The sequence below is a fragment of the Diadema antillarum genome, unplaced genomic scaffold (genome assembly GCF_040938485.1).
Source record: "Diadema antillarum isolate AM-2024a unplaced genomic scaffold, OU_Dant_1.0 scf00000066, whole genome shotgun sequence".
NCBI lineage: Eukaryota > Metazoa > Echinodermata > Echinoidea > Diadematoida > Diadematidae > Diadema > Diadema antillarum.
Window position 1 is genome coordinate 1042876 of NW_027270955.1, and position 27012 is coordinate 1069887.

The 27012-nt window shown below is 38.0% G+C and overlaps 1 protein-coding gene across 1 annotated transcript; it reads left to right on the forward strand.

Moving 5' to 3' along the window:
• On the forward strand, positions 1-27012 carry LOC139716498 (neuronal growth regulator 1-like). Its single transcript, XM_071628040.1, has 4 exons — positions 1-163; positions 17642-17824; positions 19229-19360; positions 26858-27012. Exons 1-4 carry the CDS (start codon positions 1-3, stop codon positions 27010-27012), a joined length of 633 nt encoding a protein of 210 aa, XP_071484141.1.

Consider the following 27012-nt stretch of genomic DNA (forward strand, 5'->3'; position numbering starts at 1 on the left):
ATGAGCGTTTTGGTGGAACGAACGGGGAACTACACCCAACGGGCAGATCTGCAGTTCTCATCCATTAGGAGGTACCAAGCAGCAAGGTACGCTTGCTCCATCAAATCCTCTTCTGGCATATTCATCAAGGACCTGGACCTGTTCTACAATGTCAACGTACAATGTGAGTAGGCCCTACATTATAATCAATATGTGCGATCACATATAAAATGTACAATCAAACCTGCCTCGGCGGCCACTTGTCTATAGCGGCCACCTGCCGTAGATATACAGCTATACTAAAACCAATTCCCCTCTGAGCAAAAAGCCATGTTAAAGCCCCTGTTATAGCGGCAACATGTCTATAATGTCCACTTTTTGTCTCCTATGGTTGGCCGCTATAGACAGGTTTGACTATTAAACTCGTTTATATATACATAATTATGTATACACACACACACACACACACACACACACACACACACACACATGTACGTGTAATGGAAATGTGAATAAACATTCAAGTGTTGAGTGAAAATGCATGTGTGTGTGTATGTATGCAAGCTTATGTAGCATGTATGTTTGTCTATTTGTATGTAGAACTTGTTTCCGCAACCGAGAGTAAAGGAGTGATAAGAATGCCGTACCTCGGCATCTTTTCAGTTTGTACTTGAAACTCACACTTTTTCTATATCGTGGTTTGCTCGAAGCTGAGCCAAATAATCATGTCACTTTCCACGGGTACAAAAAAGGGGATGATATTCTTTAATTCTTCTCGCTTCTCTTTTATTCTCCTTTGCTTTTGTTCGTTCATCTATTCTTGGATTTGTCCCTCTTTTTGTAAGTAGTAACAGCCAATCCAAAAACAATTATTATTTCTATCATTGAAGCTATGTTTTATCTTCGGATGACAATGCGTAGAATAATTATAATAACGATGATAATGATAATGATAATAATGATAATAACAACAAAAATAACAGTAATGATAACAATAACAATGACATACACACACACACACACACATATATATATATATATATATATATGTATATATATGCATATATATAGGCATATATATACATATATATATATATATATATATATATATATGTGTGTGTGTGTGTGTGTGTGTGTGTGTGTGTGTATAACATTATACCCTCAAGGTTACCCCAAAAAGGTTGTCGGAATGGTTGACGAAAAGCGTGTCAAGGATTACAGAACTCCCACCACAATCTTGAGCCTCGCCTCATGATAACCTCAAAAGTGCATAGCCATGTCCATGCGGTATCATATTCGCCGGAGGAATATCAGAGCATAATGTTTAAAGTGCATCTCCAGTCTTTCTTTTTAAAGTGACTCTATTTCATTGAATCAAACCAAAAAAATTCAACCAAAAAGTTTTATTACAATCGGGCAAATATATACATATAGTATGTATGTGTATATATATATATATATATATATATATATATATTACATATATATATATATGTATATGATGTATATATATATATATATACATATACATATATATACATATATATATATATATATACATATATATACATATATATATATATACATATATATATATTTATATGTATATGATGAATATATATATTATATCTACATATACATATATTATATATGTATATATATACACACACGGTATATATGCTTTATACAGAGTTTGATTGCAATGTGTGAGTTTATTCCCTTCTCGTCAATTTGGCATAATTACTATTTTCTGGTAAACCTGCTAAAACATAGGAAATAAAAAGAAAACAGGATATTTTCAATCATAACTTCAAGAAAAAAAAATATTTTCCTGTTATACAACCAACGAGGTGTGGCTGGAAAGATTTTATTTTGTTCGAGTGATGATGAATTTACTTAAAAATATTTAGAAATGGTGCCTTACCCACTTTGTGACGAAACTCTTCAGATATGCTTATGTAAATTATAGAATGTGTTTGAAGAATAAGAATCATAAGTTAATAAACATGGCAAATTCCTGTCGTGTGTCCCATTTAAAATTGCACTGTAGCTCCTGAATCACTGGCAAAAAAAAAGAGAAAGTTTCCCAACAATGTTGTGTTCCCAAATCAATGTAACGCTTTCATGGCAGTGACATCATCGTTTACCATATTCAATACTTTGTGGTCACTAACACTATTCACTGCAAACGTAAGGAAATTTAGAAACCTCGTGACATTGTTTTCGATTTCAAAGAAACTTTGCCGTTCGTTTAATTTCGCTGATTTGAACGTTATAACTCGATCATGAAAAATGAGATGTGAAGTTTTCCTTTAAAGTACCGACTATGCCTAGCATGATTTTCGGCAAGCGTGTGGTTTTGCGGCACGAGTAGGGATTTCGGTGATTGTATTCTATTTCTTGTCGAAGTCTGTTTCCAACAATCCAACGAGGCGAGACGATCGCCGTGGAGTTAAAAGATCGCTACATCATGGTTAGTTTCCCTGCAGAACACAATACGAGATAGAATCTCAAATCAGCAAAAACCTCGATTGTCTCACCATGTTCCAAAGAATTCCTTCCCCATTACGACCCGAACCAATATTCATAAACGACACTGTATGTTAAAAAAGAAAGTAGAGGTAGCTAATGCTGTAACAATCATTGAAGTATTGAATACTTCTATGAGCTGGCGGAGTGATTCCCAAATGCGAAGGCATTAGCTAAGTAATTCAATAAATTCCTTTTGTACTTTCTAAATGCAAGCCCCCCCCCCCCCTCCAAAAAAAGAGAGAAAAAATATTGAATAGGTTGTCCCTTTCGCATATACAGCAATTCAGCACAATTCATATAATGTGTTTTCATTTTTCACTTGAAGTTCATTGTGATGAAGCAGTATTTCTTGCAGATTTGATAAAAGTAGCACAAACAAATTTATCATTGTCCAGGAAGTAAAGAGTAAAGAAGCAAACACCCATGGAGGATGCACTGAGTGTTCAATGAACTAATCTATGAGGGGTTATGGAATGCTTCATCGTTCCCATGGACCATAATCGTACGAGGCCACTCTTCAAATCATGTATCGCAGGTGCATTCGCGCGGGTGTAAGAGACCGACACCCACGAGTCATGCAGCCCACGAGCCATACAGCTCACAAGTCATACAGCCATGGTATGAGTTCGACACTAAGCTAACAAGGCTCACGAGACCGACACATTAAGCCCCGTGTTGTATCTGTGGGCTGTTTTTACCTATAAGTGTCGAACTCATGGGCTGTATGACTCGTGAGCTGTATGACTCATGGACCTATTTTCAATGTCGAAGTCGTGGGCTGTATGACTCGTGAGCTGTACGACTCATGGACCTGTTTTCAATGTCGAACTCGTGGGCTGTATGACTCGTGAGCTGTATGACTCATGGACCTGTTTTCAATGTCGAACTCGTGGGCTGTATGACTCGTATGGTGTCGGTCTAGTGGGATGACCCCATTCGCGCGCTCCCACATGCTACAAGGCCACTATTCTATGGGTTTTGTCAAGTCGCCGACTTAAAAATGCACACCATCATTGTTAAATACTGGCTATCGAGCGTGATCCGGCATAACAAGTTGACAAAATTCATGTGATAAGTGTTGTTGACGAAGGTTTGACGTACTCATGAGATTCCTTCCAAAGAGAGTGGATAGATTTCAGTGCTATGAACGAATTTTTTTTAAAAGTTTGTTGCATGTAGAGAATTAGCTCGCACCAGCAAGAAGAAACAAATAAAAAAAAATAACAATAATACACGTGTTACATGCTGAATAGAAGTCATGTTAGGTTAAGTGGTGGAATGCTAAATGATAACCGCGTCACATGTTGAATTGAAATGAGTACGAGCTCTGCTGGTTTTTTAAGCTCTCTTTCCTTATCTGAACGTGACTGGTCTATTGTAAAGTCTCGCTGCACTCTTGGTATTCTGAGAAAAGCTCATATTACTTCGACGAAAGCATACATCTCTTTTCTGAAGGTGTGTGTGTGTTTGTGTGTAAGTGGGGAACATCATATTGTATGTCATAATTCAGGAATGTTTCTTGAGCAATGCAAGATATTGACCAAAAATTATTCGTATAATAGTATATTTATGCATTTTTTCATATTTTTTTTTCATCAGTTCTACCATGAGCAATCGACGCAGATGATTTGTTCTCATTAGCAATCTTAGTTTTTAACACGTTCCTCATGTGAATTCGTCGCTTATATAGCAGGATGTTTGTATTCATTCGATGCATGCACCGATGTAATTGGTATGGACGCAAACAAACCAAATTTCAAGAAATGGACGATAAAATTGAATTGAATGGGATTGAAATGAACTGAGTTGTCTCACTGCACGGGGCATCATACAGTACAGCCGACAATTTTCTCTTGACATATGTGGCCAAGAGTGATTATACATAATTTTCTTTTATATTTTCTCTTTCGAATGTTTGACTTTTGTACCCCTTTTTTTCCAAAAGAGAGAGAAACGAGTATCCCGCAGAGTTGATATGTAATGGTACAATATAACCCAATGTAAGACGAAGATTGCTGTAATTTAGCCTGTTACCGATAAAATAGTGCGTCCGCCGATGAAAACCCTGTTAGATGGTAAATGATTTTGATGTCTCATGATGTTATAGATGTGCCCCATCATTATGATCTCATTACTATAGTATCACATTTTCATAATGTGCTTTCTTGATTTGTGCTCATGCTGGGTATGAAAGCGGGTATTTTGTAAAGTTTATGTCCAGGCGTTCATTTTTTCCACATGCGCACGTAATGCACATGAAGCTTTAATAGACAACAATCATGAAGGGTCGTTATTCCGAAGGGTCGTTAATCCGAAACACGCAAATTCCCTATACCTAGAGGTTCGTTAATCCGAAAATGAAAAAGGGTTCGTTAATTCGAAAATTTGTGGCGTTATTCCGAAGGTTCGTTATTCCGAAGATTGGTTAATCTGTCAATGAAATTCGGAACAATGAACCTTCGGAATAACGAATCTTAGGAATAAAGAGCCTTCGGAATAACGAACCTTCGGAATAACGAGCTGTAACCGAAAAACTGATACATTTGAAGAAGTAAGAATGCACGGGGATTCTCGTATACGGTGACTATCATCAAGTTAGATATACTATAAGAGATCTTTAGTTTTGTTTTAAATCACACTCTTTGTTTTGAGTATGTATGTATGTATGTATGTGAGGGTGTTGTGTGTGTGTGTGTGTGTGTGTGTGTGTAGCTCCAATGAAAGATTAATCATATGGGTTGTATTATTATTCTTTGTTTCTTTCTTGATTGCAGCAGCGTGCATCTAACATGAATGTTTATTTAATGTGTGGGAGTGTCTATTGTGCACGCGGGTACCAGTCCTTCGCTGTATACATGTATAGCACGCATTCAAAGCACATGAACTCCTTCTTTATCTCCCTCTCTTTCTCTACTTCTTTCTCTCTCTCTCTCTCTCTCTCAATTTCCAGTGCGCTGCGGGCTAGCCATACTGTATCTAAACCCTCACGTTCATTTCGGAAGTCATGGAAGCAACAAAAAAAAGTATGAAAAGCGGAAAAGAAAATTGAAGAAGGTGACACTCGCTCCCTGCAGAATAGATTGACACGTAAAATGATTAGCTTATTAACTTGCGTTACAATGAGGTGAAAAATAAACAGCTAGCCCCTGCAAAAATATCAATGTCTTATTTTACAAGCAATATCATTTAAAATGTATGCAGCACGCGAGACGCTCCATAATTTACGGCCTTTGCTCCGAACATGTAGCAGACACCTAGCTTGGATGTACCGCTAATCAGCCGCAAATTCTATTTAGGCGGGGCATATCTAAAACTTGTTCGTCGGCGGTTTCCGCAGAACCCAGTTTTTGTCTATAAAGACGGGAAGCGTAAATGGGTGAAAAGGAAGGGGCGATGTCCCTTTGATTTCACACCATTCCACCTATTCCTTCTGAAGGAGCTGGCAGTTCCAATGATTATTCAATGACCCGCGAAGGATTGCTCACTTCAAAGTTCATTTATCTTGATGACGTCATTTAATGGTGTGTTCTAATGTGATTTTAAAGCGCGGAATTACCATCATACACATCCTGAATTGAAATTTCTACAGTTTTTTCATTTTCATACAAGGCAACCTACCTGGAAAACAAAACAAAGCAAAACAAAACAAGAGAAGGAAAATCCCAGAATGTTATGGTGCATACATAGGAAACGGGGAGTGGCTCAGGAAATTAGTTTTAAGTAAAAATTTTCCTTGAAATACCCGACAGCGATTGCGGGTCTTGTTTGTATTTGCGTAGTGTATGTGAGGGAATCTCTAAAGATTTCGTTCTAATCTTCCACATTGTTCGCATGTTAGGATGTCACGATTTTATCACCAAGTTTATAAACTGTCGAGGGCCAAACTTTTCTGGAGCAGGGACTGCTTTCGTTGAAATTGCCATTGGGGGACATTCAGGATTTTAGATTGCGATGCACGTCTCCATGGCGTCTGAAACTTTATAGAGAACGTGCACGCAAATGAGAAGGAGGTGCATACGCATTCATTCTGTATTAAAGTGGGAAGGTGGGGGGGGGGGGAGTTGGAGATATTGGGTAATAGTTGGGATGGTAGGCGGTGAGACAAATGTCGGAAACATTCGCAGAGGTGTTATGACCTCGTTTAGCAGGGCGGCCTTGCATTTTGCACATGCCTCCCCGTCTCAAGATATAATGTTTTACTGTTTTTTTTTTTTTTTGGTCATACGGATATTTTAATAAGAATGCTACAACAGCAACAACAACGGATTCTCCTATATAGAGTCACGACTCAATCGAAGCGTCTAGTTTTAATAGTATAAATTATGGAGAAGCGTGACGTAACTGTAAAGATGTCAGTGGGTGATAACCAAATGTTGGCATCTGGGCATATTAATCTTCAGCTGCTTTTAAGGAGATTATATGTATTTCATTGAACAAACACACCACACACACACGCGCACGCACACATATATATGTATGTATATATATATATATATATATATATATATATATATATATGTATATATATATATATAGCATTATATATGCAATTATGCACGCCCCCGCGCACATACACACACACACACACAGTCACACACACACACGCATGCATGCACGCAATACTTGTGACGAGCACAGAGTAAACACATTACAGATACATTTTCATCCAGTGTTTCCATTGTAAAATTACGCTCGTCCATGCCGTTCTGCCTTCAGTGTTCATCAGGTCCACGTGTAAAACGCACGTAACTTTTTTTCACCTTCTCCTTTTGTTTATTTATTTTTTGGGAGAACCTTCTTTCTTTATCCTTGTATCATGATCTGGGGGGGGGGGGGCATTTCATAAAGCGTTTTAAACTTGCCCTCAGCCAATCAGATGCAAGGATTTCAGAAGCTTATAACAGTTTGTCAGAAAAATATCCGACTAAAATGCTTCGTGAAATGTCCCCCAGGAGTGGCATTATACTTGTATGACCAAATAATTCACTCGTCATGTTTGTCTTACAACACTCTGAAATTGAAATGGTTTAAAATCAACATTTTTAATGTTGTCACCCATTCAACCTTTGGTAAAATGTTCAATTCAACATTCAGAATGGTAGATTTAGCACTCAGTCTAACTACCATATCAGAAATGGTATATCCAACATTCTGAGTGTTTAATCAAACATACGAAAAGTTTGGAGAAGTGACAATAATTTAAATGTTGATTCACCACTTCATTTTTGGAATGAATGGAAGTTGAGAATATCAGAAAGCAGACCTAGGATTTAAAAAAAAGAAAATGTTTTGGCGCCCCGTGTAAACACGCAGCTATATCGCATTCCGTAATGCATCAAGGACAATCATTCTTTTTGGAGCGTTCTACGTTAAAGGGGATGGTATAGTAACTGATCAGTGGGAATCAGTGGGAATGCTAGGGGATGATTGTTCCAGTTCTTGTGGGATTCATTTAAGAGCACATTATGTATCTCTTCTTGTGTGAAAATTGTTTGCTTCAGAACGGTCTCATATTCAAGTAATGTGCACTTTAATGTCCCGTCACTGTACAGGCACGCTAACCTGGAAACATTAAACTGCTCATTACTTGAATATGAGACCATTCTGAAGCAAATAATTTCCACACAACAATAGACATATAGTGTACCCTTAAATGAATCCCACAAGGATTGGAGAGCAATCATTCCCCAGCATTCCCACGGATTCCCACTGATCAGTTACTAGCCATCCCCTTATAACATCATTATGAATTGTTGCTTTCACCCTGTCCCATTTGGTTTTGGCGGGATTTTGACTGAACTTCGTCCCAGTTGTATCACTGCTCCCGAGTTGTCACAACGCATGCCGCGGCTGAACATTTTCAAAAGGGAATAGACGGGTGTAGCCACAACCATAATTTCTCATTGTCAGCCTCTAAGAAACTGATATTGAATTCAGACCCCATGCGACAAGCTTGAACTGGATTACCCCATCTCTCATTATGATAAATGATTCAGATGACCATCTTTTCCCTTTTTCTCTTTGACTTGGCTTTCATAGCTTGGCACGGGTTATTTTGAGCGTTGATCAAGGGCCGTTAGACAGGGTAAAAAGTAGGAGGTGTTTTGGACACGGTATGCTAGTTAATTATTAACGGGTAACGTGCGGAGTAAGTGAACTATATCTTCGTCTTTCCTAAAAATAAGTATAGGTTATACGCTGTGCTAGTTTTTGTCAGTAGCTATGACAAGGAGTTATGCAGGAAAAACAGGGCGTTGAATGAAAAGAAAAATGATTTATGTGTATGATACACATAATCATCATGTATATATCTGCTGGAAAGAACACAGTGTCTCACTACAGTGTGTTCACAATGTGTTCACATAGTCGGCTATGTGAAAACGAAACGCTCGAATTTAACAGTGTGAAGATGATTTCACACTGTGGTTTGGTTTTTCACAGAGAGTTTGTTTGTTTGTTTGTTCATTTTCCATCTGAGAAGATGGCTGGATAGCCCATATTCAGCTACGTTAAGCTGGTCTTCCATGGGGTCCAGTTAGATTTCACCGGGTTAATCACCTTGCTCTTTACGATGAATGAATGAAGCGGGATCTTTTACGTGCATGAGTTGTTACTCTCTCATACACGGGACCTCCATTTCATGTCCTATCCGAGAGACAGAGTGTTTTGCCTCTTGCTAGAGGGGACGGTATGCTTACACACAACATTGCTCGGTCCAGACTCGGGTTCGAACCCGGGCCGCGTGATCGTAGTCTGGGTGCCAAAGCCACTTTTTGGGCCTAACCTTGTTTTACCGTCCACCCAATGTTTTTTGATGGTTATACCCTATTTCGGGGATGCTGAATCCGAATCTGGATGATGCAACTCTTGCATCCTTGAGGGTTTTGAGATATTCAAGATGGCCGCCAAAATGGCCGCCCAAACCGGAAATTCCCACGTATTTCCTTCTAAATGGTGAGATATTGAAAACAATTGATGGATTTACCCTATTTCGAGGGTGCTGAATCCGAATCTGGATGATGCAACTCTTGCATCCTTGAGGATTTTGAGATATTCAAGATGGCCACCAAAATGGCCGCCAAAACCAGAAATTCCCACGTATTTCCTTCTAAAAGGTGAGACATTGAAAACAATTGATGGTTTTACCCTATTTCGAGGGTGCTGAATCCGAATCTGAATGATGCAAATCTTGCATCCTTGAGGATTTTGAGATATTCAAGATGGCCGCCAAAATGGCCGCCAAAACCGAAAATTCCCACGTATTTCCTTCTAAATAGTGTGAAATTGGAAATAATTGAAGATTCTCCCTATTTGGAAGGTGCCGAATCCGAATCTGGATGATGCAACTCATGCATCCATGAAGTTTTTGAGATATTCAAGATGGCCGTCAAAATGGCCGCCAATTAAAACCGGAAATTCCCATGTATTTCCTTCTGAATGGTGAGAAATTGAAAACAATTGATGGATCTACCCTATTTCTATGGTGTTAAATCCGAGTCTGGATGATGCAAACCTTGCATCCTTTAGGGTATTGAGATATTCAAGATGGCCGCCAAAATGGCCGCCAAAATGGCCGCCAAAATGGCCGCCAAAATGGCCGCCAATCAAAACCGGAAATATCTATGTATTAGCTTTTAAATGGTGAGAAATAGAAAACAGTTGATGGTTTTACTCTATTTCGAGGGTGCTGAATCCGAATCAGGATGATGCACCTCGAGATAGTCAAAATGGCCGCCAAAATGGCCGCCGAAACGGAAACTCCAATGTATTTCCTTCTCATAAATGGTGAGAAATTGATAACAATTGATGGTCTTCGTCAATGGCACAGTTTGCACTTGCTGTATATACAGTGAAACCAGCTGTACTGGATATCTTTGAGTTGGTACGATACAAGTGTGCCAGCAATAATTAACCCTTCAAGACTACAGATGCGGTTGAATAATTGCAAGATTACACTGTTTCATCTACATATAATGGATAAGTTTTGAACACTAACAATTAATGGACAAGACATGTTCATCTTAATCATATTGTGATAGTGATGTAGAGAAGTGTACTGAAATTACCCAACATTACCTGCCTTAATCCATGAGCATTTTTAATCTCTTTATCCATGAACACTCAAATTGGTTATTTGATTTATATTGGTGGTCTTGATGACATTGTTGAAGACACGAGTGGGACATTTTTATTGTTATGCTTCAATTTTTTCTTCAATATGATGTAACATTACGTATGTATATATGTATATATAATCTATTACAAACACATACGAGGGGACGGACAAATCACAGGTAACGCGCCTTGGAAAAAAAAACTAAATAAAAATCAAACGACAGCATGGAAGGTAATAGTTGATAATCCAGTACTTACGAATATCATAATCGCTCAGAGTGCTTTTGAAATTACCCTTATTGATATCTACTATAGTGGTCATGGATGCAACCATTTCCAATGACCTAATCAGAATATGCGACAAGTTTCACAAGAATACGAGGCGAGACTCAAGAGAATACAAGACAAGTTTCAACACCAAATACCAACATGCCATAATTTAATTTTACTCTATTGATAGCCGAAAAGGATTAACTTTACATCTATGGAGCCATATTATTGGAGACCACAAGTATTATTTCATAACAATTATGCATAAAGACATTTTCAATCGTATCTTTCTTTGCGTTTGTACGTTTCAGTATGATGTCAATATCACTTCTTCTTTTTTCCAGTACGTGTTAAAGTTCCGTTTGAGACATATCGGAATATCTCAGTATATTACAATACCATTGTGAAAGTCATTTTGACTTTCAAAATATTTTGGCTGATTTGACAAATTCGCTCAACTGAGTTGAATTCAAGAATACGAATTATTGCTTTTCACCCTGCATGGGTTTAATCTCCCGCTTCGCGTTGGAGCACAATACTTCACCATTTCAGTATATGAACATGTTAAGGAGTTTCCGTTCATACAGGACATTTATAGATGTCCGAAAACCTTCAAAGACCTTCAGCACCCTCGAAATAGGGTAAGACCATCAATTTATTTTAAAAATTTTACCATTAAGAAAAAATATATTGACATTGGAATTTCTGCCACTTATTTTGGCTGTCATCTTGGACGTCTAAAAACCCTAAAGAATGGACGAATTTCAACAACCAAGTTTCGAGGGTGCTGAATAGGGCCTAAAATTTACCAATTTTTGACAGTTATTTTGGCGGTCATCTTGGACAGCTCAAAACAGTTGCATCAACCAGGTTCGGATTCAGCACCCTCGAAATAGAGTGAAACCGCCACTTGTTTTCAATTTCACACCATTTAGAAGGTAATATAGGGCTCACATGGAAATTTTCGTTTTTGACGGCCATTTAGGGGCCATTCTGGCGGCCATCTTTATTATCTCAAAGCCCTCAAGGAGGTAAGAGCTGTATACTGGAGCTTCAAATTCAGCAAACTCAAAATAGTGTAAAACCATCAACTGTTTTATATTTTACACAATTTAGAAGGAAATAGGGGTTCTACATATGAATTTCCGTTTTTCGCGGTCATTTTTGGCGACCATCTTTATCACCTCAAAACCCTTAAGGATGCAAGAGTTGTATCCTGAGCTTCGGATTCAGCACACTCAAAATAAGATAAAAACCACCAATTGCTTTCAAATTGTCACCATTTAGAAGGAAATACATGGGAACTTCCGTTTTGGGCGGCCATTTTAACGGCCATATTGACTATCTCAAAATCTTCAACAATGCAGGAGTTGCACCATCTAGATTCTGATCCAGGGGGCACCCTCGAAATAGGGTAAAAAAAATCAATTGTTTTCAATTTCTCACCATTTAGAAGGAAATACGTGGGAATTTTCGGTTTTGGTGGCCATTTTGGCGGCCATCTTGAATATCTCTAAAACTTCATGGATGCAAGAGTTGCATCATCCAGATTCGGATTCAGCACCCTCGAAATAGGGTAAAACCATCAATTGTTTTCAACATCTCACCTTTTAGAAGGAAATACGTGGGAATTTCCGGTTTTAATTGGCGGCCATTTTGGCGGCCATCTTGAATATCTCAAAAACTTCATGGATGCAAGAGTTGCATCATCCAGATTCGGATTCAGCACCCTCGAAATAGGGTAAAACCATCAATTGTTTTTAATTTCTCAACATTTAGAAGGAAATACGAGGGAATTTCCGGTTTTAATTGGCGGCCATTTTGGCGGCCATCTTGAATATCTCAAAAACTTCATGGATGCAAGAGTTGCATCATCCAGATTCGGATTCAGCACCCTCGAAATAGGGTAAAACCATCAATTGTTTTTAATTTCTCAACATTTAGAAGGAAATACGAGGGAATTTCCGGTTTTAATTGGCGGCCATTTTGGCGGCCATCTTGAATATCTCAAAAACTTCATGGATGCAAGAGTTGCATCATCCAGATTCGGATTCAGCACCCTCGAAATAGGGTAAAACCATCAATTGTTTTTAATTTCTCAACATTAAGAAGGAAATACATGGGAATTTCCGGTTTTAATTGGCAGCCATTTTTGCGGCCATCTTGAATATCTCAAAAACTTCATGGATGCAAGAGTTGCATCATCCAGATTCGGATTCAGCACCTTCCAAATAGGGAGAATCATCAATTCTTTTCAATTTCATACCATTTAGAAAGAAATACGTGGGAATTTTCGGTTTGGGCGGTCATTTTGGCAGCCATCTTGAATATCTCGAAACCCTCAAGGATGCAAGAGTTGCATCATCCGGATTCGGATTCAGCACCCTCGAAATACGGTAAAACCATCACTTGTTTTCAATATCTCACCATTTAGAAGGAAATACGTGGGAATTTCCGGTTTTGGCGGCCATCTTGGCGGCCATCTTGAATATCTCAAAACCCTCAAGGATGCAAGAGTTGCATCATCCGGATTCGGATTCAGCACCCCCGAAATAGGGTAAAACCATCAAAAAACATTGGATGGACGGTAAAACAAGGTTCAGCCTCTGGCACCCAGACTATCGTGAGGCAGACGCGCTACCGACTGAGCCAACTCACCGCCCTAATAGTGATGACCTGCTTCACACTGTAAATGGATGATGCACAGTGTGTTCACATTGTTAAAACGCTCGAACTCAACAGTGAGAGGAGATTTCACACTGTGTTCACATTGTGCTCACACTGTGTTCACACTGTGTTCACACTGTGTTCACACTGTGCTCACACTGTGTTCACACTGTGCTCACACTGTGTTCACACTGTGTTCACACTGTGTTCACACTGTGTTTACTCTGTGTTCTTTCCAGCAGGGTAAGACGTGTTTATTGTCTTTAAAAAAATCCACCCATTGCAAAGCAGGTCAAGTCATTTCTACATCGTGAAGAAGGAGATCCATCCGCAGTAATTTTGGGATCTGTGGAAACATGCTAGAATGTCTGTGAATCACCTGGCCATGGCTAAAGCCATTAAGTCTCAGAACCACCATTAAAACGTCTTTCTCTCTCTCTCTCTCTCTCTCCTGCTCTCTTTCTTTCTTACTAATAATTATGATTGACAAAAGACACAGCAGGCAAGCATGCAGGTTATGTTCGATCTGTATACAGGAAGGTGCATTCCAATGCCTTTTGTTTGAGTACTTCACCAGTAATTGACAGATGATGTCATTGGCTGAATCTTGATTGGTTGGGAAGGTAATTGTGTGCATAAGATGAAAAATGATTTATATAAAATAAATAAAACCCATTTTAAGATAAATATCACGTAAAGACATTTTTTTTTTTCTTTTGGTCACATACGTAAGTGATGATCAGGATATTGTGAATCGATACAAGTCAACATGTATTCGCATTGCAGATCTCCTTTAATGTGATTTGTAAGGCGAAAGTTTTGTTTTGTGAAGGTGAGAGACGAAACGCTTGCACAGTGTTGCGGTGCACCACCTAAATTCTTCCTTGGGTTGGGAAGGTCCCAAACAAGACGAATTTATCCGGAGATTTGAATCTGTCAATGCCTGTAGAATTTTGATTTCCATCTTTTCAGAACCGCAATCCTCCCATCCTATTCGACATCGAATCTGTTATGTCCTATGACTATATGAAGGAATGTTATACGGCTGCTACTACTACCACAACTTCGACATCAAATACTAATGATAATTATGATATGCGTAGTACCTGCCTTCATGTTTATTAGCTTTCTATACCCAATTAGGGCGGTGAGGAACGTGGCTCAGTCGGAAGGGAGTCCTCCTTGCAGTGGAATGGATTCGGGTTCGAGTCCCAGGCTGAGTCTATTTATGTTGTATGCAAATCTTGCTGCCCTAGTAGTGAGAGCCAAAAAAAAAAAAAAAACACTCTGTCCCTCTGTTTACGCCCGAATGGAGCATGAAGTGTCAATGATTGTGCCCATATTTTTTTCCATGCGTTTTGACAAAGTACGACTGTATAAACATTTCATCTACATTGGGGCAAAACATACAACTAAAAACGTGTTTTTTTTTAATAACAATGATTTGGAAACCCACTTGGCTTGCCATATCTAAATCGTTGGTAAAGTCGTGCGAACAGCTTCATGAAACAGGGCCCTGACCAGCCTTCCTATTTCATGATATCTCCTCGTTGCTAGGCAACCTCAAACTTTCACTGATGTGTTCTACTAATATTGCTGCATTCTCTCAATCCCTATGTATATGAAGGTGGACTTGTCCTTTAAGATTCCGTGATTGGTCATTCGCTTTCTATAGCCTAGGACCTTCTCTGTCTTGTGCTGGCATCTCAGTACTCAGTCATTTATCTCCATCTCTGCTTTAGCTTTGTTTTGTTCGATTTGTTTGTTTTTCAATACATTTTTGTTTCTGTCACTAGTCCAGACGAAATTGACCTAAACCTACTTCTCGTTGACATCATCTGAATATTTCATGAAATTTAGAGTCGGCGAAGATGAAACCGTAATGCTGATCTTTGAACGTGCTATTATGTACATAATGTGCGTAATTCTGTCGTCTCAAGAGGTTGTAAAGCTAAAACACACCACTCTCATTACACGAGACTTCAGAAACACACACACACCCACAACAATAGCGATGGGGTGGGGTGGGGGACGCATGCTCACAAGGTGTCTAGCTTTCGACCAACTCTCATGTAGGCCTACACCCATTCGAGAAAAGCCACTACATGTATGATAAAATTTTCTTTTGTGTTTATAATGTTATAATACTTTCCTTTTTTATTTCATGAAGTTTGTTTCTATTGTCAAAAACAAGTTGTTTTCCCATGTATAAAATGTGTGTACGTGCCTATATGTGTGTGTGTACCAATGTTTGCCTTGACTTGCTTTGGCACACCGAGCAAGCTAATGGCAATGGTCTGTTTTCTTTTTTTTTCTTTTTTTCAAAATCATGATTTTTTTTTTTTTTTTTTTTTTTTTGCTGTGACGTGCCAAAAGGAACCATGTCTGGTTCTCTTGAAAAATCAATAATTCTGACACAAAATCACCCCCCCCCCCCAAAAAAAAAAAAATGTTACGCTTATGTCAAAATCAAGAGCAGCAAAATCGCCCATTGAAATTCTTATTTTGTAACAAAATTATTAGCGAGGAAGTGACATTGCAACAGAACCAGACATGGTGCCTCTTGGCACACTATAGCAAAAGACCGGACCGTTGTCGTTACCGTGCTCGGTGTGCGGAGGGCCTTTAACCCTGACAGGGTCTTCATTATAGGGGCACTGCACTGTCGATCTCTTTCACCAGCTATCTCCACCTTCATGACGATCATTAGCAAGGGTTTGGGTCGAGGCAAAGCTTTTCCCTGATGTCCATTTGGCAATGCTATCCGTCCACGAGACTGACCCCCACGAGTCATGCAGCCCATGAGTCATTACAACCCACGAGTTGTTTTACAGCCCGTGAGTTCGACACTGAGCATACAAGGCCCACGAGAACGACACATTAAGCCCCGTGTTGTATCTGTCGAACTCGTGAACTGTTTATACCTAGTGTTGAACTCATGGGTTTATTTGCCTACTGTCGAACTCATGGCCTGACACGCTCTTGGGCTGCATAACTCATGGACCATTTTTTTCCAATGTCAAACTCGTAGACTGTATGACTCGTGGGTGTCGGTCTCGTGGGGAGACCCCTTTTTTTCTCTGTCTGTCCGTCTTTCTCCTTCTCTCCCTTAGCTATACCTTCGTAGAGAATGGTCTTTTGTTTTTTGTTTGTTTGTTTGTTTGTTTTTGTTTGTTTGTTTATCTATTTTTCATTTCACATCAAAAAGTACACAGAACAACACATAAATCTTACATAAATCAAAGAAAGATTACAAAATGGATAGATTGCCCATTTTCACATTCATTATTACAATGATTCTGTTCTTCCATTGGGTCCCGGGGGATCTTTGATAATCCGCTAGCTCTTGTCATGAGTCTTTACCATTGAACTTTTCTTTTTCTTACTTTCACAGGTCTTCATAGTTTCTGATATGCTGATTGATTGTATATTATATGATATGATATATAAACTCTGAATCCAGCTTATGGCAGACAGTGCATGGACAGTGCATAGTAAGAGTTGTCAGCAGTAAAGCATGGATTGAATGACGTATGACGATGTAGTTAAAAACGTTAAGGAGACTCAGAGTTGTCTCCCTATAGCGTCAGTGTCTCCTTAATGTATAGGTTATCAGTGATTATACTATGAATGATTGAAGATATTTTCTTTTAGCTTAAATGGGGAAAACGCAAAGTTTGATATGAACTTTTGCCAAGCACGATTATTGCTGTGACGAAAAGTACAGATGTTAGATAATTATTAATGTTCCCATGTTTTGTAAAGGTTTATTCCAAAAATTATTTGTTATTGTACATACGGAAACCGCTTGTAAAATGTAAGATAGAATAAACAAATGAATGAGGTTAAGCTAACATGACCAAAACGATATATAAGCCGAAGTGAAATTTATATATTTATATATAAAAAAAATCAGACAAAATAAAGTCAAATTGAATAAATTAGAGTAAAATGACAATAAATCACCCAGAAAGACTAAAAACAAAAGGTGATCAAGCTAAAAATAAATATTGTATTCGTTCAGGAGTCGCAATACGAAGACTGATAAATTGGTATTGTTTTGCAATGATCGATTTAGACGCCGCAAGGATAGAGGGCATTGGTCCGCAAAGACCACCACACTATTCCTCGATGTCGCCAGATGTCCTGGTCTTCAACGAAACGGACGACGTGAGTCTCGAGTGTAACGTCACGGGGGAACCCTTCCCCACAGTTTCCTGGTATCACGGAAAGACGAGACCCTACAGACGCCTCAAAATTGGTTTGTATAGTCAGCTTTATTTGGGTGATGTAATTCGTTATTCCGAAGGTTCGTTAAAACGAAAAATGAAATAAGGTTCATCTATATTCGGGAGGATCGTTAGTACGCACCTGCTTTTCTCTTTCGAGTTAACAAACCTTATTTTCAATTTCGGAAGAAGAAATTGTGACCCTTTGTTTCACGTGCATTTGCGCTGAAAGGAGTACTACACTCTCTACTCTCTCTCTCCCTCCCTCTCTCTCTCTCTGTAAAATGCTCAGGTTGACTTTATTGTACTATCTAACTTCTATTATTTCTTTATACTTATCTATTTGTGATTGTTTTTAAAACAATGTACCAACTGAAATACGGTAATAACACGGATTTAGATTTTAATCTAAGCCTTTCTTTGTGACTTTTGTGAGCTTATATCAACAACTCAGCATGATCATTCTAAACCCATTTATAGTTTATTCTAAAGCGGTCATCCTGAAGTGTTTACAACCTGAGTTAAGTTACAACGAATCATTTAGTAGCTATTACACAAAGTACCTGCCGTTACGGACATTACTTTTTTAAACATGATTATTTACCTCCATGTGGACGTGTTGAGAATTTTATGAATTTGAGTATCAAGTTAAAATTTAGTGCTGAGTCCTATTCAAGTTGTAGATTATTGTGTAGAACAGATTTAGCATTTATTTTCAGGTTCACAGATGTATAGCGTTACGGACATTACAATTTTGTCAGCTTTTTGAAGTCCTGATATTCATAAATAGTCAACACATTTCTTGTCTAAGACAAGGCTAAAAATCCTGAAGTGTTGATTGAATAATGAGGTTCAAAAATTTTGCGTTTTTTACCACAATATCAAAAATATTGTCCCCGGTTTTTTTAAGTGTCTAAATATACTTCAGTTGTATCAAAGAACCACTCTGATGAACAAACTTGACACAAGATCTAGCTCTTGAAACTTACTTTGTCCCTGTATCATCCCATGTATTTTCAACTTATTGCTGATTTATGATTTTTAGGAAAAATTTTATTTTTCATAGAATTGCCCATTTACTTTCATCTTATCATCATCTCTCTCTCTCTTTCCCTTTGCTCATTATCTACCGCATTGTATCTTTTGTATTTTTGTTTAGTGGGACCCTCCATTTCCATTCCCACCCTTATTTAATTTGTACTACTATAATGCATATGTATGTTTTAAAGAAAAATACAATTATATTTTCTTCATTTTGTTACTCACATAGCTCATTATCATTTACATTGTTGTATTTTGTTAATTTACGGTTTTACAAGTATTACAAATATGTTCTGCTTATACATTGTATAGAATTTTCTCTGTTTTTTATGGATATTAAAATACATTTGACCTTTCAACTTTGAACTTTGGACTTTGAACTTTTTCCTCGGCAGACAACTCAAGCCGCCCCAACGTCCTCCGTCTCCCGAATATTACTCGGCATAAGAGTGGCTGGTACAAGTGCGTGGCAAGCAACAATCTGTCCATTAAAAATGTGTCCCGAACTGTTCATGTGAATGTTCAATGTGAGTTTCATACAACGACAGAAGCAATAGCAGTTGCTGTAGTAGTAATAAAGGAAGAGTGGTAGTAATAGTAATAGTAATAGTAATAGTAATAGTAATAGTAATAGTAATAGTAATAGTAATAGTAATAGTAATAGTAATAGTAATAGTAATAGTAATAGTAATAATAATAGTAATAGTATGGTCATATATAGTAATGGTATTAGGAATAGTAGTATAGTAAAAGTAGTAATAGTAATAGTGTAGTAGCAGTGCAAGTGATGTTAGAAGTAGTAGTAGTAGTAGTAGTAGTAGTAAGAAAATTAGTAGTACATGTATTAGTATTAGAGGTAGTAAAAGCAATAGTAGTAGTCCATAGAAAATGTGTCCTGAACTGTTAATATCAATGATTGTTAAACGTGAGTCTTTTATAAATACAGCGAGAGAAGCAATAGTAGTTGTTGTAATGATAAAAAAGATATTGATAGTAATAATCGTAATAGTAGAAATAACAATAATGATAATAATAATGATAATAATAATAATGATAATAATAATAAAAATAACAGTAGTGTAGTAGCAGTAGATTTCGTGGTAGCAGAAAAATTGAAGTATAAATTGAAGTTCGTGTATGCATACCTCTTGTAGTGGAAATGATAGTAGAAGTGGTAAGAGCGGTAATATCAGTTTTACAAGTAGTTGTACATGAAGTACAATAGTATAGTGAGGTTAATGGTATAAGGGACTGAACCACTGAAATAATTTTATCAGTGATGTTGTGATAGTAGATATAGAATTACTTCAAAATATTGCAGTATTATAGTCCTCAGTGTGAGAGGAACAGATACGTTATATAAGTTAGGATTTAAAAGTTTCTTTAAGACAGATGCTTAAACTGACTAAGTGAGTGATTCCACAATTTTGGTCCCATAACGGATCGGAGAAAGCATGATTCCCCCCCCCCCCATCCATGTTTTACTCTGGGTGTTTGGAGTAATAATGCATCTGATGATGAACGTGTCGGATTGTATTTGGGAATAGAATCACGTAGGTATGCGGAGGAAAAAGAATGAATTAGAAATTAGAAATATTACTTCTCATGTTGTTTCTTCTGTGTGTGTAGTTCCACCGACGACAACGAATAGTACCATTGATAAGCGTGCTTCAAAGAGGAGCTATCGAAATCTGGAATGTGACAAGTTTGTTCACGCCAATCCAAATCCGTCGTCGTTCATGTGGTTAAAGGACTCTCAGCCGATACTGGAATCGGGAAAATCGTAAGACTGCATAGTTTTGTCCTTGTATCGTACAGTCAAACCTGTCTTACCGACCACCAGTCCTGTCTTTAGCGGCCACCTGCCACTAAATCAATAATTCCGTCCAAGAGAAATGTCACGTTCAAGAACCTCTCTAGCAACCACCTGTATAAAACGGGCATTATCACCTTCCTTGGGTGGCCGCTATAGACAGGTTTGACTGCAGCATATAGCATCTTTTAATTTATGAAAGTGTCAAGGAGAGAAGTAGGGTAATTTTGAATTGAAGTTTATTTCATTCGGATGGGGAGGGTATCGGAGTGCGGCTCTGGTCAAATCATTTAGTCGACATTTACAGGAAGAAATGATTTGTATAGTTTGTGTTGTTATTCTGTCTATCTCAGACGACAATTGTTCAGACAAAATAATCTACTACGTAGTAGCATCACTGTCTCCCCACGGATATTGTTTGAGTCTTTTTATGATATGGGGAAATCTACAGAAATTGAGCTATGTCTGAGCACGTTCTCAGCCGTATTTACTCCGATGATTTCTCAAAGAATCAATTTACCACCATTGTTCCTTATGATTTAAACTCGAAATATTTATGGCTTGTTCCCTTCTTTTATGCGTTGTATTCATTATTTACCACAGGCTCGTTATAATTGACCTGAATCCTGAAAAAAATTACGGTAATTACACCTGCATCGCAAGTAACGTCCTGGGATCAGTGAATGTAACGTTCGTAATTTCTGGTAAGTTTGACGGGCAAAGAAAGGGATATGGTGTGCGCAGTGGCGGATGGGGGCAGGGATGCCAAGTTCAAAAAGATTTTATGAGTGAGATTTTCATGACTCGGCATCTCGGCATGCGAATGTTCGCGCGAGCGAGGGTGTGGGAGGGGTTTTTCCCTCCTGTGGCCTCTCACGGTAGGGAGCTTTTTCAATTTTTAGCTCTCAATGGTGGATCAGGTGCATACTTAAGTGACAATTTTTTACTTATTTTGAAAGACAAAAGGGAAATATACCTTCATTTGCGACTATCACTTTAATCTTTTGAGTTATACTCATTATCATAGGCCCAAGTTGCAGACTTGGCCCAATGCGTGAGAAAAATGGGTGTCATGCGTGAGATCGTGAGATTGCCCCTAAATACTTGAGTCTCACGCAGAATGCGTGAGACTTGGTAGCTCTGTGGGGGGGGGGGGGGGGGGGCACCGAGCGCGCGTCAGTCCCTTAAAAGATATAAAAAAGAAATAACTGAAAATGGGCATTTGCCCCCTCCCGTTTAATTTTGTTCACCAGAAGTTGTTGTTGCTTTTTTTTTTGAGGGGGGGGGGGTTGTTTGTTTGTTTGTTTGTTTATTTATATTTTTGTTGTTTATTTTTGCTTGTCAGCTGTTTAAACCCGTAAGTAGCGCCAAATTTTTTTTTCTCCCACCTTTACAAAATTCCTGGATCCGCCTCTAGTGCGTGTATAGTGAGTAGTACTGCTTTATTATTGCATTCCATTTTATTACAAACTACTAAAGCAGTATGTGTATGTATGAGCTTGTCTTCATTGGATGATGGAAAGAAAAACAAAACAAAACAAAATTGTGACCAATGAAATCTAATCTAAGGTTGGCAATACAGGCCAGCTAATTTTTCTGAAATTTTCAATATTTACTGTCCGTGTGCACTGCCAATTTTTGCGATTTTCGAAATCGCGAATTTTGGTCCTTCAATTTCCACTGGCGATGAAACTTCGCTGTCTTTTCCTAACTTCGCGAAGATAAAATGAAAGTTGGCTGGCAACCTTTCAAAATCGAGGCCGAGAAAATCGCGAAGTTTTGTGTATACATTTTCTCACCGCAGAAACTTCGAAATTTTTCTTACGGACCGGTAATAAATATACATACATTTTGGCATGGCGCTACATGTCTTGTAGATTCTTGATTCTATATTGAACCCGAAGTTTTTTAAGGCAGCTTAGTATCATAAAGAGAAACTTTTCAAAGTTTGCAATTTACACTTGGTATTTCGCGAAGTTAGAAAATTCGCACTGCGGTTTGCAATTAAATTATTTCTAGAGCTTAATTTTGCAAGGTTGCTAGGCAACCTTCATCGTAACTTCGTAAAGTTAGAAAACAAACCGCAGAGTTTAATCGCTGGTATTAATGCGCCTATTTTCTCGCTGTGCTTTGAACTGCACACCATGTAGACCTACAAAGGCGGCTTCCTGAATATTTCACTAGATTTCGTCATCATCCCTCGCTCGTTTTCATACAGGGCGCCCTCTTAAGCCCGTCATCACTTCGAAAAGAAATGGAACGTCAAGTCGTCGTTTCGAATTGCGCTGGTCAGCAGAGAAAAGTATCTCGCACCGGATATCGATTGAATCATACACAGTCTCGTACTGGGAGGTTAGTATCACTTGCAACACTCACATTGGAATCTGTTTTTCATTTCTTTCCTTTCTTTTCCCCTTAGTTTTTACCTCAACTATTGAAATTATTACAGTGTGTGACTATCATTTCGGGAGAGAGGGGGCGCTGTTCATATGTTCTCCTAATGTATGTTGATTGCAATACATACTAGTAGCTCAGTGAAAATAATTCGAATTTTACTGAGATTGATATAGATATCAATAGATCTACATTGATTTTGTATGATTACACCACAGGGGATATTTCAGATTTTTACTCAGTAATGTAAAAAGCAAACAGACAGACAAACAAACAAACAAACATGTATGCGATGCTGCAACTGACCTGAAAGTACAGCTCAACGATCTCCTAACATCTTTAAAACTACACACGCAAACTTACTCACACAAAAAAAAAATGAAAAGGATCCTAGTGTATTTACAATAATAAATTATTTTTGTGATCTTCCGTGCGAAGAATGTTAGATTTCGTGAAAAAAGTTTTACAAACACTTTTAGTAGACACCGCCATTCCGATTACATTTTTTTCTTCTAAAGATAGCACAATGTTTTCATGTTATTGATGCAAGAAGACGAAATATTGTTCGTTTGTTCGTTTGTTTGTTTTAGCAATGATACTAATACAAGTCTAGCTTCGAAATCTAAAAAATGAAATATATGGAAAAAGTCTGATATGCGAAACGTACCACATGTGGCCATTGTAAATCTCTTCTTATGCATTTTTAGAGTTCTATCTCAAAACGAACTTAAAGGGGAAGGCTAGTAACTGATCAGTGGGAATCAGTGGAAATGCTGGGAGATGATTGTTCCAATCCTTATGGGATTCATTCAAGAGTTCATTGTATATCTATTGTTGTGTGAAAATTATTTGCTTCAGAACGGTCTCATATTCAAGTAATGTGCAGATTAATGCTCCATCACTGACCAGGGACGCTAACCTGGAAGCATTAAACTGCACATTACTTGAATATGAGACCATTCTGAAGCAAACAATTTTCACACAACAATAGATATACAATGAACTGTTGAATGAATCCCATAAGGATTGGAACAATCATCTCCCAGCATTTCCACTGATTCCCATTGATCAGTTACTAGCCTTCCCCTTTAATTCTTGTTAGGTTAAGATATTATCTGCGATTGTAATATAAAGAAAGACTAGTGATAAGATATATATGATTATGTATCATAATCAAGCGACGCTTATACTATAGCCCCACTGTATTATTAATTGTTGTATGTTTGTTGTACGTTTTGCTGTACATTGTGCAAAGGCAATGAAGAAAAAATATTCTGTGAACAACTTATGTTTATGTATGTACATGAATTTGCATGTACAATGATGATACAGAAACCAATAAATCAAATCAAATCAAATCAAATTATAGTGAAAGAAATTAGACTGGAGGCAGACGTTGCTCTTGATGTTGTGTTATATATATATAAAGTGTAAAAACAGTCGTATGAACACCGCAGGAGCCAAAAAATTGGACTGGCGTTTCTGTCAAAGACCTTTATAAGGTCTTTGATAAAGGTCTTTGACCGAAACGTCAGTCCAATTTTTTTGGCTCCTGCGGTGTTTATACGACTGTTTTTACACTTGGTATCTATTTAGACACACCGACGCAGAACTTTCATATTTTGATATATGTATATAATAATATATTATATTTAAGATCACAACTTCAAAAATATTCCTTGTATGTTACTGGTGACGTATCACTGGAAAAGTTTTATTTCACTTCATCTAAGTTTGGACTTGCGTAAGAATGTTTTAAAATGGCGCTTGGCCCATTTTGCCCTGAAATTCTTCAATTTTCTTCCAGTTGCGCAAAGACTGTTCCGTTAAGAACCGAAGAGAAAGGATGGAAACAATTGTCGGCGGTGACGTCACGAGTTACACAATGAGAAATCTGCGTCGAAACAGCACGTACTGCGCAGAGGTATGTCCGATTAACGGCTATGGCAAAGGGGACTGCGTAACATCTACTTTCCTTACTGCCGCTGGTAAGAGTTTTATACTTGCCTTGTTTGGTCTAGTATATAAAATTAAAGAGAAATAAGGTAGACGTAAGTATCAGATTACATGCAATTGTATGGTAAAGAATTGCTTCACAATCATTGGAGGCTTTGTCATGGTTTGAGTGAGTATGAATTGATGTCGTCACTTTTTAAATGTTTTCTCTCCTTTCTGCTCGTGCCGATTCGATTTCAGTGCAGTTGGAAATATCTTCTGACTAATTTTGATTCATGTAGGGCCTACGTCATACCATTACAATTATTTTATTGACCCCTATTACTATTATAATGTTGAATTTGATGAATGGATACATGTATACATTTTGTTTTACAACAATTTGTATACATAAACTTCCTATACAAGAATAGATAAATGTGTTATGATTTTTTTTCCAAAATTATTTCAAAGGGAGCTAGGTCTTTCTTATACATGCATTTAGCTATTTAATGTGTAGCTATACCAGTGACCCGCATCGTATTAACAACACAAGGGCACAAAATACACAAGGGTATCGAGGTGGCTAATTCGGTTCCGTATCTGGCTTGCAACCGCATGCTGGCTCGGGTTCGGGCGCGGGTTCGAAGCCCTGCCCAGTCATGTGCCAGTGATTTTCCTGAGCAATGTTGTGTGTTATCATACCGTCCTCTCTATCAGAGCCAAAACACTCAGTCTGTCGGATGCAGGTCCCGTGTGTGGAAGAGTCACAACCCAAAATATCCCCCTTCATTCATTCATTCATTCATTCATTCATTCATTCATTCATTCATTCATTCATTCATTCATTCATCACAAAGAGCAGGGTGCATATCCCAGGGAAGTGCATGGTCAGCCCTAAGTACACTCAAAATTATTCATACAACTGGTCCCCATGGAGGACCAGCTGCCCTATGATAGTGCAGCTGAATAAAGGTTGACCAGCCGTCTTATCTGGTATAGATGAAACATTTACCCCAAAAGTCATATTTTGTGGGGGCGCTGTGGCAACACTAAAGAGACTATATATACCCTGGGTAAAGAAGACATTATTATTATTATTATTATTATTATTATTATTATTATTATTATTGTTATCATCATCAATATATGATCTTTCCTCAAACATTACAAAGCAATCCTAAACCACTTCTCACAAAAGAATGAAATGCGTAAACATCATTCTGGCATTAATATTGACAGATAATAGGAATAGCATTTTCGTCATTGAGCGCTTGTTGTGATGCCAAACAGAGTTGCTGCCTGCTTCATTTTCTATAGAAATAAATTCCTAGTATTATAGTAAATGATTTTTTTTAATCCTACGCCTTACATGCCATGCTGTCTCATTTATACTTTTGTCCTGAATCATGTGTGTGCATTTGCAGAAGACATTACAACAACGTCGTCGACAACTACAAGAGAGTTCGGTAAGTTCTTATTTTGTCAGTTTTGTGAGAATTTGAATTTGAATTTGAACTTGAATTTGAATTTGAATCTAATTTAGATTCATGTTTGAATTTGAATTTGAATTTGAATTTGAATTTAATGTGAATATGAATTTGAATTTGAATTTGAATTTGAATTGAATTGAGTAAAATTGAATGATTTAAATAATACTCGTGTATATTGTCCATGCATTATACCCATGACCCGCTAGCTTCAGAATTTTACTTCTGCGGAAATTGCAGTGTAGTCAAATAAAAGACTTAACATATTACAGAAGAATTGTGAAGTCTTAAATGAATACAGTACTTGGTTATTGTCGGCGACTATCAAAGCACTCAAGAGCTGCAGAGCTCAGAAGCGATCATCAAGATTTCCCATCATGCTGTTTTACTAGGGTCACTCACCAGCTCAGATAGTCCGCGAAAAGGGCAACGGTTCTCCGGCAACGGATCAGGCCATTGTCCGCATCCTCTGGTCTCCCTGCTCCTCGCGTGCCTGCTGGCATCACGTCTATCGAGTAACACGCTGATGACATCCAGCGACGGATGA